We start from the raw sequence: 13798 nt of genomic DNA, 5'->3' as shown, positions 1-13798 counted from the left end.
GAGAGTGATGTAGTCATCTCCTTTATTGTGTGCAGGTAGACACATGTGAGCCCCGAGATGCATTTTTCTACAGCGATTGCTGTAAGGCGTCGGTTCTGGCTTTCCCGTCGTAATCGTCCCGCGTCAGCGCAGCCGGTGGGTGCCCTACAATGGTTACCATACCCTCAAAATATCCCCCAAAACTCAACGCCCAGACAACTAACGCTGAATCTCGCGTTAGATAGTCATAACCGTCCTGTGAAATTTTTGTTTTTACATTTTCTCACCACGGACGTTTCTAATAATGATAATAATAATTGGTTTTTGAGGAAAGGAAATGGCGCAGTATCTGTCTCATATATCATTGGACACCTGAACCGCGCCGTAAGGAAAAGGGGAAAGAAGGGAGTGAAGGAAGAAAGGGAGAAAGAGGTGCCGTAGTGGAGGGCTCCGGGGTTATTTCGACCACCTGGGGATCTTTAACGTGCACTGATATCGCAAAGCACACGGGCGCCTTAGCGTTTTTGCTTCCATAAAAACGTAGCCGCTGCGGTCGGGTTCGAACCCGGGAACTACGCATCAGTAGTCGAGCGCCCTAACCACTGAGCAACCACGGCGGGGTGGACGTTTCTAAACAGCGATTTTTTTGTGAACGTCCTCAGAATCAGATCTAAAAGTAACGCATATCAGGCGTAAATCATAAATAGTTTGCACTTCGTTTGTTTAGAGCACGAAATAATAATAATAATATAATAATAAATGGTTTCGGGGGAAGGAAATGGCGCAGCATCTCTCTCATATATCGTTGGACACCTGAACCGCGCTGTAAGGAAAGGGATAAAGGAGGGAGTGAAAGAAGAAAGGAAGAGAGAGGTGCCGTAGCGGAGGGCTCCAGAATAATTTCGACCACCTGGGGGTCTTTAACGAGTGAACGTTAAAGATCCCCAGCAAAAGAAACTTTTTGCAGAAAAAAGCAGCGAACTTCGCCCTCCGGTGTCCGTAAAGATTACTATTTTGATTGTTATCAGTTGTAGCAGAAATCAATTCTCTCTGTGTTTTAGGACGCGAAAGAGGACAGTTTGTCCTCTTGCAGTAATAAACTCTATTTCTCTTTTTAGTTTCACTTTCTCAACTTGCCACTCTTTAGCTGCGATTTTACAGCGAAAGCTTTACTGGCCGCGAACTTGCGAATTCGCCGTGGCGGCGCTCCAAGGAGGCACATGACGTCACAACGCGCGCCTCACCGCGGATATTTCTCTCTCTCACTCCCTTTCCTCAAAATCCAACTTTCAATTTTCAGTTTTCTCTTTCTTCTTTCCCTCCCTGCTTTATCTCTTCCTTTAGGCGTGGTTCGGGTGTCCACCGAGATATGTGAGATGGTTACTATGTCATTTACTTTCCTCAAAAACCAAACAAAACAAGTGAGCCAACTGCGTTCATAGAGTTCATTGGCGTTGACAACTTTGCAAAGGCCGTTCATTTTCACGAAAGGAAAGGCGCACAACCGGCTCCGTGGATCAGAGGAGAGCTAAATCAGCTTTCATGTTGGTGGCGTTGGTGTCCAACTGCAAAAGCCTGCTTTGATTGCATTCCCTACAACTAACCACGCACACAACCTGGACACATTTCTTATTGTGTAAATAGTTTGTACATATTACTTCTACCCCTATCCTCTCTTCCTGTCCCCTCACCCCTTTAATTTCATTTCTCCATTCTGCCTGATATTTTTTATTTCCGCTGCCCCAGCTCAGGTGCTTCAGTATCGATGGCAGATGCCGGGGCTAGCAAAAATCTTTTCCTTCCTTTTTACTATTATTTTTAATAAAACCACTACCACCACCACATTGGATAGGCAGTGCGCCCTCCCTACCACCCTGGGAGGTGGCATGCAGTTAATGGTTATAATAATAATAGTATTTGATTGTTGGCGAAAACAAATTGAGCATTATCTGTCTCATATTTCGTTAGACACCTGAACCGCACCATAAGAGAAGGGATAAAGGAGGGAGTGAAAGAAGAAAGGAAGAAAGAGGTGCCGTAGTGGATGGTTATGGTATAATTTCGACCACCTGGCGCCGACTGCAAACACGCTCCCTTCTGAATCCGGCAGTGCTTGCCCCCATGTACCCTGGCCAGTACGACCCAAACTGCCATAAATGTGGTGAAAGGGCCACATACGACCACAATCTCTGGAAGTGTGCAAATGATCCGCCTCCGGTGGAGTTGATACAGCTCCCTTCTCCCGAGCGGTGGAAGGCCGGGCTGGTCATCTCGGACCCTAACATTCAAGTACGGGCAATCGAGCGGGCCAATGAGGTCGCCGCCAGCCATGGGCTAGCGGTCATCTAGCATGTCTCCTGCAACCTGTTCTCGGCGCAATAAATGTTTTACAATCCAATCGACCACCTGGGGATCATTAACGCGCACTGACATCGCACAGCACGTGGGCGCCTTACTGTTTTTCCTCCATAAAAACGCTAAGGCGCCCATGTGGTTGATCGCGTGAGATTGATCACCAAATGAACGCTGTGGCCTAGCTATTGCTGCAGTGCCGCATGTCAGCCGCAACGATGTTAGCGCTAATGCATTCAGGCCACACTCTATCTCAGCACCGCCACATGCATCAAAGCACGAATGAGGCGTACGCATATCCAGGGAGCCAGTTATGCGCCCTTCCTTTCCTCAAAGCCATCACAGAACATTGTCAACGCCAAAGCCAATGAACACAGTGAACGCCGACATATTTCACTTTGTATATCCTGGATTAGCTGAGCTAATCCAGATTAACTTTTTTGCTGAAAGCAATATCAGCATCTGAAATAAAGGGCAACGCGTCCGAAGATACGATAATTTGTATATCTTTATTTCAAGCAGATAAATTTCTAACAACTTTCATTACAGCAAACGCATTTGAACCGAGCTCGCAAGAAGTGAATTGGGAAATTGACGGAAATGGCGCAGTATCTTTCTCACATATCGGCGGACACCTGAACCGCGCCATAAGAGAAAAGATAAAGGAGGGACTGAGCGAAAAAAAGGAAAAAAGAGTTGCCGTAGTGGAGGGTTTTGAAATAATTTCAACTACCTCTGCATCTTTAACGACCCCACAGCGGTGGCTGAGTGGTTACGGCGCTCGGCTACTGATCGGGGCTACCCGGATTCGAACCCGACCGTGGTGGCTGCGTTTCGATGGAGGCGAAACTATGGAGGCGGCCCTGCACTATGGCATCTCTTCCTCTCTTCTTTCCTTCATCTCTCTTCACATCCCTTCCCTCGCGGCTTGGTTGAGGTGCCTACTGAGAGTGAGACAGATACTGCGACTTTCCTTTCCTCAGAGTCGGTTATGTAACTTTTTGTTTGCACCAAACTGAACGTTCGGCTAGTTTCCGTGCACATTGGCTGGCGGGGCAAGTATAGTGTTTGGTTTTCTTGGTTATATTTGAAAAATCAACAAGTACCAGCACCCGCCGCGGTGGCTCAGTGGTCAGGGCGCTCGACTACTGATCCGGAGTTCCCGGGTTCGAACCCGACTGCGGCGGCTGCGTTTTTATGGAGGAAAAACGCTAAGGTGCCCGTGTGCTGTGCAATATCAGTGCACGTTAAAGATCCCCAGGTGGTCGTAATTATTCCGGAGCCCTCCACTACGGCACCTCTTCTTCCTTTCTTCTTTCACTCCCTCCTTTATTCCTTCCCTTACGGCGCGGTGCAGGTGTCCAACGATATATGAGACAGATACTGCGCCATTTCCTTTCCCCCCAAGACCTATTATTATTATTATTATTATTATTATTATTATTATTATTATTATTATTATTATTATTATTATTATTATTATTATTATTATTATTATTATTATTATTATTAATATTATTATTATTATTATTATTATTATTATTATTATTATTATTATTATCAAGTACCAGCATTCAATCACTAGCAGGTGGGCTCATCGGAGCCAGCACAGTCTGCCAGTTGTCGCGAAGGGCCTTCGACCCCGCCGCGGTGGCTCAGTGGTTAGGGCGCTCGACTACTGATCCGGAGTTCCCGGGTTCGAACCCGACCGCGGCGGCTGCGTTTTTATGGAGGAAAAACGCTAAGGCGCCCGTGTGCTGTGCAATGTCAGTGCACGTTAAAGATGCCCAGGTGGTCGAAATTATTCCGGAGCCCTCCACTACGACACCTCTTCCTTTCTTCTTTCACTCCCTCCTTTATCCCTTCCCTTACGGCGCGGTTCAGGTGTCCAACGATATATGAGACAGATACTGCGCCATTTCGTTTCCCCCAAAACCAATTATTATTATTATTATTATTATTATTATTATTATTATTATTATTATTATTATTATTATTATTATTATTATTATTATTATTATTATTATTATTATTATTAAGGGCCTTCGATTGCAAGCGCGAACATTACAAGGCGCCCGCGTACTGTGCGATGTCAGTGCGTTAAAGATCGCCAGGTTTTCGAAATAATTCCAAAGCCCTCCACTATGGCACCACTTTCTTCTTTCACTCCCTCCTTTTCTCTTCGCTTACGGCACAGTTCAGGGGTTGGCCGATATGTGAGACAGATACCGCGCCCTTTCCTTTCCCCAAAAACTAATTTTCATTTTTTTCTTGTTTTACGTGCATTGAAATCGCGCAGCACACGGGCGCCTTAGTGTTTCGCCTCCATCGAAGCGCGACCGCCGCGGTCGGATTCGAACCCGGGTACTCGGGATCAGTAGCCGAGAGCCTTACACTGAGCCACCGCGACGAGTCTTTCAAGAAGTGCAAATCTGGAGAAACGCCTCTAGTTCGCGCGGTTGCCACAGCGCGATTCATGGCACTGAACATCAATAATTACGGCAGAAATTACAATTGCATGTTGCATCGCATACACTTTGTAAGGAAGTTATTTAGTTTTATTTTTCTAAGGGTGCGTGAGCGCATACAGCATTTTATAGAACTGATCCTTCACCGCGTAGAACCACCAGCTGGCCAAGGTCATCAACGCGCACCATATAACCACACGCTTGAGTTTTCTTTCATTACAAGTAAAATTGTTCCCATTGAGTTGCGTTGGTCCTCCTGGATGGCCCACAGATGGCACAAGTTGGTGACGTCCACGAACGCAGCGTGTATACGGCGTCTGAACCCACGATTACTATTAGTTACAGTAAAGAGAAAGACGCAGGTCAGATCCCGGCCGCGGCGGTCGAATTTCGATAGAGGCGAAATTCATGAGGCCCGTGTACTCTGCGATGTCAATTCACGTGAAAGAAGCCCAGGTGGTGGAAATTTTCGGAGCCGCTTACTACGGCATCCCTCAGAGCCTGATACCCCTGTCACACGGGCATTTCGAAAGCCCTCGAACCGATAGTCTATCGACTCAAAGGCGATCGAGCGCTCCTACACGGGCAGTTTCAATGGCCATCGAGTCAATAGTCCATCGAGTCAACGGAGCAACGCGGAACTCCATCGAGGTTGTGAGGGCCTTCGAGCACTGCCCAAGGTTGCTAGCGTTTCTTTAAGAGTGGCGCCTAGCGCACTTTCGTATACACGATACATTATGGTACAAAAGTTTGAACAAAGATTATTCGCCTAAACTTTAATGCAAGCAGTCTGCACAATAGTTTTAAAATCAGACTGGTTTTAAGCGCATGAAGCGGAATAATTTTGTGTTGCGGTCTTATGCCCCAACTCGATGGACGCATCCTACGCGTACGCGCAGAGTTAGCGTTGCTCGCGTACATTGCGTTGACAACATGGCGGCGCCCTGCCCGCCCGCTTCACTGCGATAACAGCTTCGTCGCTAATCCCTTAAAGCAATATCGCGTTCTAAACTGTTGTATTCGCCTTCGATTTGCCCATTCTTACCTCGCATAAAGTTTCAAGCTGCAAATACTTTTGTTTTCCAGATATCAAGGTGATTTCTCAGGTGTTAAGCCTGACTAAGCAGCGCTCCGACGCAGTTGGACTGGCTTGGTTTTGGCTCGTCTTGTATTAGAGTGGCTACAGCAGTGTCTGCATCTGTGCGTCGCATACGTGCAATTAAAAGCATTTTAAACTACATGCGCGTATGCGTACCAATTTAGGAATGAGAATGGCAAAAAAAGTGTTTTTCTTTGCTCTTTTTCATTCGCACTGGGAGATAGAGTACGAGTGCTGTATGCAACGAAAATGAAGTGGCAGCTCGTGTGAGTGCTGCGCGTGCCGTTTCGAAGAGCAGACAGCCGGAGCCGCAGACTTCATGCCTGGGATCCTGGAGCTGGTGAGGCCCTCGTTTTTCGCGCCGACCCCTTATTTTTCTTATCTGCGCGGTGGTTCAGTGGCAGCGGTGCCCGGTTTCTCAGCACGAGGACTCGATTTAAAGCCGAGATCTGCCGGTGCCACAGAAACGCAAAGGTCGCATGTGTACTGAGCGATGTCAATGCACATTAACCGTAGGTGGGAGAAATTAGAACTAAGCCCCCACAGCGGCGTCTCTTCAATTGCCTGGTTTGTCCGTCTCTCTGTCCCTTCATGTGCGGTGCAGTTTAGGCCTACAGCAAGAATGCGACAGTTCCTACGCCTTCGCTTTGCTCATAACAAGTATTCAAACGGTTCTCATGACATTGCAGGCACCAGAGGCTACTTTGCGTGGCCGCAAATGCTGGCACATCAACCGCCGCTGGCTTCGTTTTTGTTGTCGTGCAGGTTTCTGGGCCTCCAAATCGGGATTAATTCTTGAGCATGGTCACTACCTCTTTATTAAATCGTCATGTGTGTCCATGGCTGAAGGGATCACGACAGCACGAGAAAGCAGACACCAAAGGAAAAGAGCACTTGAGCGGCGCCTCACCCGTAAAATCTTGGTCAGAGGGAAGGTTTCGCGAAGCAGGACGCGTATTCGACTTCTCTGTGTGACCACTTCTTGCTGCGTGAAATCCGTAGAAAGTCGACTAGAAAAGGTCGCGCAGCCTTCCCGACACGCTAGTGCGAACGCGCCTTAGGGAGTTGAGGTGGTGGCTTCCTGGCCTTTCGCGGCTGGTATCTAGGGGCCCTCGCACATGCGACGAGAGCTCCTTGTCACCGGGGGTATCTGTTGCTAACCTGTCGTCGTCGCTTCTGATGACGCGCTTGGTGCGACGCGCGTCCATTCTTTCAATCTTTCCTGTCATATCTCCTTTCCTTTCCTGTCTTTCCTGTCATACCATAACTCTGCTACTGTCTGCACGAGGCAGCGATTGTCCCTCAGCTTGAGCCAGTGGGCGGTGGTGGTGGTGGTAGTGGTTGTTTATTAAAATAATAGTAAAAAGGAAGGAAAAGATTTTTGCTAGCCCCGGCATCTGCAATCGATACTGCTGCACCTGAGCTGGGGCAGCGGAAATAAAGGATAGCAGGCAGAATAGAGAAATTAAATGAAAGAGGTGAGGGGACAGGAAGAGAGGATAGCGGGAGAAGTAATATGTACAAATTATTTGCACAATAAGAAATGTGTCCAGGTTGTGCGCGTGATTAGTTCATTTTAGAGGAATTCCTGTGCATTTTTCCAGCAGTCGCCACAACAGCAACAATGTGCCTAAGTTCTCTCACTTCGAACCGTTGTAGAGCGGAGCTTTTAAGGGAGCGAAAGCAGGAAGAGAGAAAGAAATGACATAGTTGAGCGCTTAGACCATACAGTTCACTTATATCGCGCAGCCGGCGCACAATTTTGCATTCCACCTACATCGAAATGAGCCTCACCAGTGTGCCTCAATAACAGGGCGCATGGCCGCCTAGTAAAAAATGAGCTACGGTTTGACAACTGCCGAACCTGATAGAGAGCAAAACCTATGGTGTATCGGGCAACTAGATGCGGCTCGGCGTCTGTAGCGTCAAGTGCTTTCTGCACAATAATTTGCAGCGTGCTCACCCTGCCACCCTGGCAGGTGGCAGTTCAATTAATGGTGGATCGCGAGACGTTGGTCACCCAATGAACGCTGCGGCCTATTCTACCATCCTCTACCGGCGAATCAAAAGGTAAAAAGTCAAGTAGTGTGACACCATGGTGGACCACATATGGCAAGGCTTGCAGTCACGCTTGACCTCTGGCTCACTTGAAGATGAACTGACAACGCACGGCGAAATCTTCTTTACTTAACGGAGCTTCAAAATGCAAAGTGATTGGTTATCAGGTAATTGAAGGAGTAGTGATGGTCTCATTTCTCTGCGGACACGGGAACAGCACCGGGAGGGAAAACCATGTTTTCTGTGCGATCTCAGGGAACGGTAAAGCTCCACCAGATGGTCTAAATTATTCCGCAGCCCGCCACTGCGGCCCGTCTCTCACGGCTTGGTTGAGGTCTCCGTCGCGAAATGAGAGTTACTGCGCCTTTCCCTTTCCTAAATAACAACTAACCACTACTACTGCTGAGCCTTAGAACGCAGGGCCAAATCCCCACCGTGACCACCGCGTTTCCATGAAAGCGAGACGCAGGGTGCCGTGTTCTGAGCGATGTGGTAAAGGTGCACATAAGGCCAGGTGGTGATAGTGGGGGTGACAACTTTATTGCCACAAAATGGAAGGGATTAGTTGGGGCTGGGGCGAGGCCAGGCTGGCTCCCCGTCGGGGGATCTCTCGAGCTCGCGTGATGAGAGCCAGATGCGTTGTGTTTCTTGATCTTACCAAGAGCTTGTCCCACTCCTCTGCCGACGGAGCTGGCAAGTGTGTCGTCGGAACGGTTTTGCCTGCGCATTCCCCATTATATACGGTCTTGGGTGGCGAGCGTCGCCTCACCGCAGCGCGGATATGCAGGGACATAGTTACCGTTCTTTATTAAACATAATCGGTTAGGGTTAAGAATGGCCTTTGTTTGTAGGCGTCTGTGTTCTGCCTTGCGCCCTGTCCAGGTTTTTATAGATGAAAAACGCTAACGTGTCCAGGAGCTGTGCGATGTCGGTGCACGTTAAAGATCCCCAGGTGGTCGAAATTATTCCGGAGCCCTCCACTACGGCACCTCTTTCTTCCTTTCTTCTTTCACGCCCTCTTTTATCCCTTTCCTTAAGGCGCGGTTCAGGTGTCCCCCAATATATGAGACAGATACTGCGCCATTTCCTTTCCCCAAAAACCAATTATTATTCTATTTATTCGCGGAACCCGGGCACCGCCTTCGGGACTGGACCCGCGCTCTTAGCCTCGGCATCCGAACGCCATAACCGCAAACATCCCCGGAATGTACCTGCAACCAAATGTGCTCGCGAATTAATGGTTTTCAGACGACCACATGCTCTAGTGGAGTCTGGCTGAAGTCGACCAAATGTTTAAGTGGAGAGAGTTTCAAGGGAGCAATTTACTCTCGATTATTTTCATAAAAAACGTGCGAAGCATACGTGTGCTTACATGCAAAGCGGAACACAGAGTCGCACATGCTGGAGCACAGGAACTTCTGACGGCCACATTTCCCCAACCACAAGTGGGGAGGGGGCTTCAAATAACGCTTCGTGAAGATCTCTCTTACGAAGCAAAAACAAATCGCGTTCACAAGGCGGCATTTTTTTTAGGAAATGAAATGGCGCAGTAAATGTCTCAGTTCTCGGTGGACCCCTCAACCACGCCATGAGGTAGGGGAAGAAGGAGGAAGTAACAGTAGAGAGAGAGAAAAAGGTGCTGAAGTGGCGGGCATCAGAATAATTTTAACCACCGGGTCTTTAACGTGCGCTTACATCCCACAGCAAACGGCCGGCTTCAGCATTTCGCCTCCATCGAATAAGCTGGGAACAGGGCTGAAACACGCTTAGCTGCCGAAAGAACGGTTGCTGCGCTCATTTAGATTATCCGGCCCCTCATACAGACTGAGCTTCCTTGCGTATTTTGACCTTTGCTGCAGGCTCTGGTCGCTCATATGTGCTTTAGCGAGGAGCCGATTCATTTCAATCACATCCTGATATGTCCTTTTCAAATGATGTTTTAAGCTCCATGTCGACTGTGGTTATGACGGTCGCAATACAACCTAAACATCACTATGAACACTGAATGTGCAATACGCCACTAGTTAAGTCGTCAGGGTAGGTACGTCAGTTTCATAAAAGAGTTCCAAGTAGATTTACATGCGTGTTTTGAACCCTGGCACGCATGCGTTTTACTTCATTCTTTGTCAAATTATTCTAGAGTTTTTTCAATATTGGTGGCTTTTTATCTTTGTTCTAGGCTGTTCGGGACAAGCCACCTGATGCTTGTTCTTTAAATATTAATGACAGGTTCTGTGATGGTTCACTTCCGTCTGTTACCGCTTTTGAAACATACTGTTTCTCATGCAGTCATTTTTTTTTAAGTTTCTACCGTGCTGCATTTGCTTCCAGGCTGCAGGAGGCATCTAAATACTATCGATAGCGTACTTGCGTCCTTAACTCATAAGAATTATACAAAGTTCATCCCACTACATGCGGTAGGATAGAAGCTACGAGCGTCATGCGACGGCTTCGAGAAGGGGGCTGTTTGAACTCACGAGCCAACTACACACGTCCGCAAGTGTTGGTTCTAGTACTACGTGGCTGTTATAAAATACGAGGAAAGCACACATGCCCCTCCAAATTCATTAGATCGCCTACTGTTGTAAACCATATGCGCGTAGCAGAGCAAGAAGAAAATCAAATTAAAAGCTGAGCAAAACGGAGTGTAAGGTGAATAACAGCGAGCATCGAATTGGCGATGTCAAGCCCAAACTCCCATCTTGTCCATCTGGCAGCCGCCTCGTAGCACATGTAGCTTTCCTCTAGCTGTAAGTCGTAGTGGCACAGTGTAAGAGATCTTGTTCACTGCAGTTTCGTTCCTTCAGTCGATACAAGCTTTACAAGATTGCCCTTCATCTAAGATTACACCGCTAAATTCCACGTTAATTAGCCATGCTGTATTCCTCGGCGACCCTTATGACCATGGGGGCTAAATCCGCTGCTGTACAGGCGTTTCTCCCATAGCTCTCTAAACTCCAGCCCCAGCCACGCTGTCCCAGCAAATTGACCTTATTGATAACCCTATAAGACCACCTGTAGCCTCCTACTGCGTTCCCAGTCCTTGATATTCAATCAGTTAGCCTCGCAAAACGGTTTCATCCGCAATTTCTTCACTTGAATCCTTTCTTTTTTCTTCCCAGTCTTGAAGCGGAAGCCTGCTCTACACTTGAGTTGCCATCCTGAAGCGAAAGTCAAGTTCTCATCGCTGGACGTCAAATGACAACTACGTCAACAACCATGCCAAACAAACGCATGCCGTTAACCTTGCCCTGCACCAGAAGTGAAGCGGCACCAATTTGTCAGTTGTTTCAGCGTATCGCCGAGTATAACGAGGTTCTCTGGTACGTAGGCCTTGAGATAAGAGAGGAGAATGGCCTGGGGGAACTAGCCATCGCTATTTCCCCGGGAAAAGAGCTCATGTACCGTTCGGTAGACCCACAAATTGACTGCGAAACCCTCGCCATGATTCTCCTCGGAAATGTCCTCGCCCACCATTACTGCATTGTGGCCGTGGAGCTCACTTTTGTGGTGGCCAGGAACCCTTTCCTCCTCAGCCTTCTTCAATGCAAGCACAGCATCAGGAAGCTGAAAATCTCGGGCGTTCCGTACTGTGAAGCGAGCGTGCTTGAGGCCTTGGAGAACCTTGCCATCCCGTCAAACCAAACTGGTTTAGATGCCGCAGAAAAATACCTCTGCTTCTCCATCAGATCGCCACTGCTTCTACACCCTCATCAGACCGGCAGCATCGCCCTGTCTGCGCTGGATGTCGCTGATCTGGAAATGAGCGACGACTGCAAAGGGCAGTTCATAGACTTGCTTTTACAGAACGACACAATCAGTGACCTAACCGTTGGAGACTGCGTGTTCAGTTACGGCTGTGTAGACCTCCTGCTCGGCTTCGTCGTCTACCTGGCGCAGGAACCCTCGGTGCTCAAGAAGTTGACAGTACGAACTCCCGAGGTCAGCAGGTTCGCACTGGAGTCTCTGGTCGAGGCCACTGCAATGACGACGACACTGGAAGAGTTGGTCGTCGACATAGATATCTACGATGTCGAAGACAAAGCCCTCTTTGCCGAAATTATCGCACGGAACTTCACTCTGCGAACGTTAAGTGTTACGTGGGCGAGAAACTGCGTCGTGTCCACTAACCTCTATGGTGTACACATTGACACCGGAGACGCGGCTACAAGGATCGATCCCTGGTTTTTTGCGCTCCTAGAAAGCACCACACTCTTAGCACTTTCCATAGACCTTTTGGGTTTCTCAGCGGATGAGTGCTGCGTGTTCTTTCGTGCTCTGGCACTCAACAAATCCCTTAAAAACGTCTCCATAGGCTATCTTCCAGCATGCGCTGACCTTAAGGTGATTTGCGAAATCATTCGTGATTCCCGCTTGGCGAAGGCCATTCACATTGAAGATCACCACCTGAGCATCAGTAGCCTACGCATGCTTCCCGAATGTCCCGAAGTCACATCGCTAACCATAAGCTCTCTGCATCTAGACAACTTGGAGATCCTTCGCCGAACCTTCGCGATCCTCGCTACCTGCAGCCACGTCACTTCCCTCCGTTTATGCGTGCAATACTGCTTTTTGGATGGGATCCAAGCATTGATGGCTGCCTACATAGCGGATGCACGCACACTGAAAGACATAAAAGTGCACGTCTACATCGACATGCAGGAGCGCGAGGACCAGCGGCACGACCCTGACAAAGAGAAGCTCCTGGTGAACGCGCTGGCGTCGAATCTTGGCCTCACCAGAATCACAATCGAAGAGCTGCCTCTGAGCGAAGACAACTCCAAGTTTTTCGCGAAGGCTGTTATCAACAGCCAAAACATCTCCGAGCTCTCGTTCGCGGTGCTCAGCCGCGATAGCAACAATGCCTTCTTGCAGACGCTGGTGTCGGGCATCGAAAGAAATCGCCGCCTCCTCCGGGTTGAGCTGCCAAGTTGCAAAGACCGTGACGGAGAGCTCGTGGTCATCCGGAACATCACCAGACGCAACGCGAGCCTCGTCACCAGAGCAGTACGCTTCGTGATGGGTGACCACGATCCTTACAACGCGCGAGCGGTCGAGCTCGTCTCGGGACATGAAAGGGTCCTCAGCATCGTTCAAGAAAATGCTGGCGTCGAAGCCAAGGAAGCGGAAACGATGGTCAGGTGCGCCTTGGGGCTTCGATGCTTGACGGGCCTTGACGAATACATGAAGCTGACAGGTGTAGTCAAGCGCCATGTGGTGTGCATTGGTAGACGTGGCGACGCAGTGCAGCTCGACGAACTGAGTTTAGACTGCTGGCTTCATGTGCGGAAGTTCCTGATTGTTGCTGACGTTGCAGGAGCTGACTGTTCTGTGAAGTTGTGATCGGCTTGCAGGTTGTCTGGGTCATCAGTGAGCAGTCGTCTTCTTTGGCTGAGCAGATTAAAATTACAACTTTTTTGCCTTGTCTCATTATGCAATTTTTCTGAATGAATCTAAGAGTCTCATAGAAAACTGTCGCAGCAAGCCTCATTTCCTTGATTGCATGTTTCAAATTAGTCGTGCCAACAAATCCGCGCTGCTTTTAGTATGCAGAACAATAATAATCTCTCAACACACAGAAAAATATGGCTCTCATTATTTATTTGTAGCAATTTCACGTTTTCAACGAATCACAGCAAGGCCCGTCGTTTAGATAGATCGTTAGCGCATAAAATAGTTTCACACTAGTCATATTTTTCTGTGTATTCCTGTTCACGGCACCATTAACGAAATTCCTGTTCACGGCACCAAAATGTGAAGAAAAAGAAAATGTGAAAGCTTCACTAGACATTGGCAGCTTAGCTCTATGCTGGTTTCTTTGCGCCTTAATTTAACATTATTC

The 13798-nt window shown here is 48.3% G+C and overlaps 1 protein-coding gene across 1 annotated transcript; it reads left to right on the top strand.

Moving 5' to 3' along the window:
• Nucleotides 1-11209: 11209 nt before the first annotated feature.
• On the top strand, nucleotides 11210-13299 carry LOC144134329 (uncharacterized). Its single transcript, XM_077667267.1, has one exon. It carries the CDS (start codon nucleotides 11356-11358, stop codon nucleotides 13297-13299), a length of 1944 nt encoding a protein of 647 aa, XP_077523393.1. The 5' UTR covers nucleotides 11210-11355.
• The last annotated feature ends 499 nt before the right edge of the window (nucleotides 13300-13798 follow it).

This window comes from Amblyomma americanum, chromosome 5, assembly GCF_052857255.1.
Source record: "Amblyomma americanum isolate KBUSLIRL-KWMA chromosome 5, ASM5285725v1, whole genome shotgun sequence".
In the NCBI taxonomy this organism is placed as follows: domain Eukaryota; kingdom Metazoa; phylum Arthropoda; class Arachnida; order Ixodida; family Ixodidae; genus Amblyomma; species Amblyomma americanum.
This window is presented reverse-complemented; position numbering and strand designations above follow the sequence as displayed.

Excerpts from the sequence above, each read along its gene's own strand:
- LOC144134329 (XM_077667267.1), top strand. The coding sequence starts at position 11,356 with ATGTACCGTTCGGTAGACCCACAAATTGACTGCGAAACCCTCGCCATG.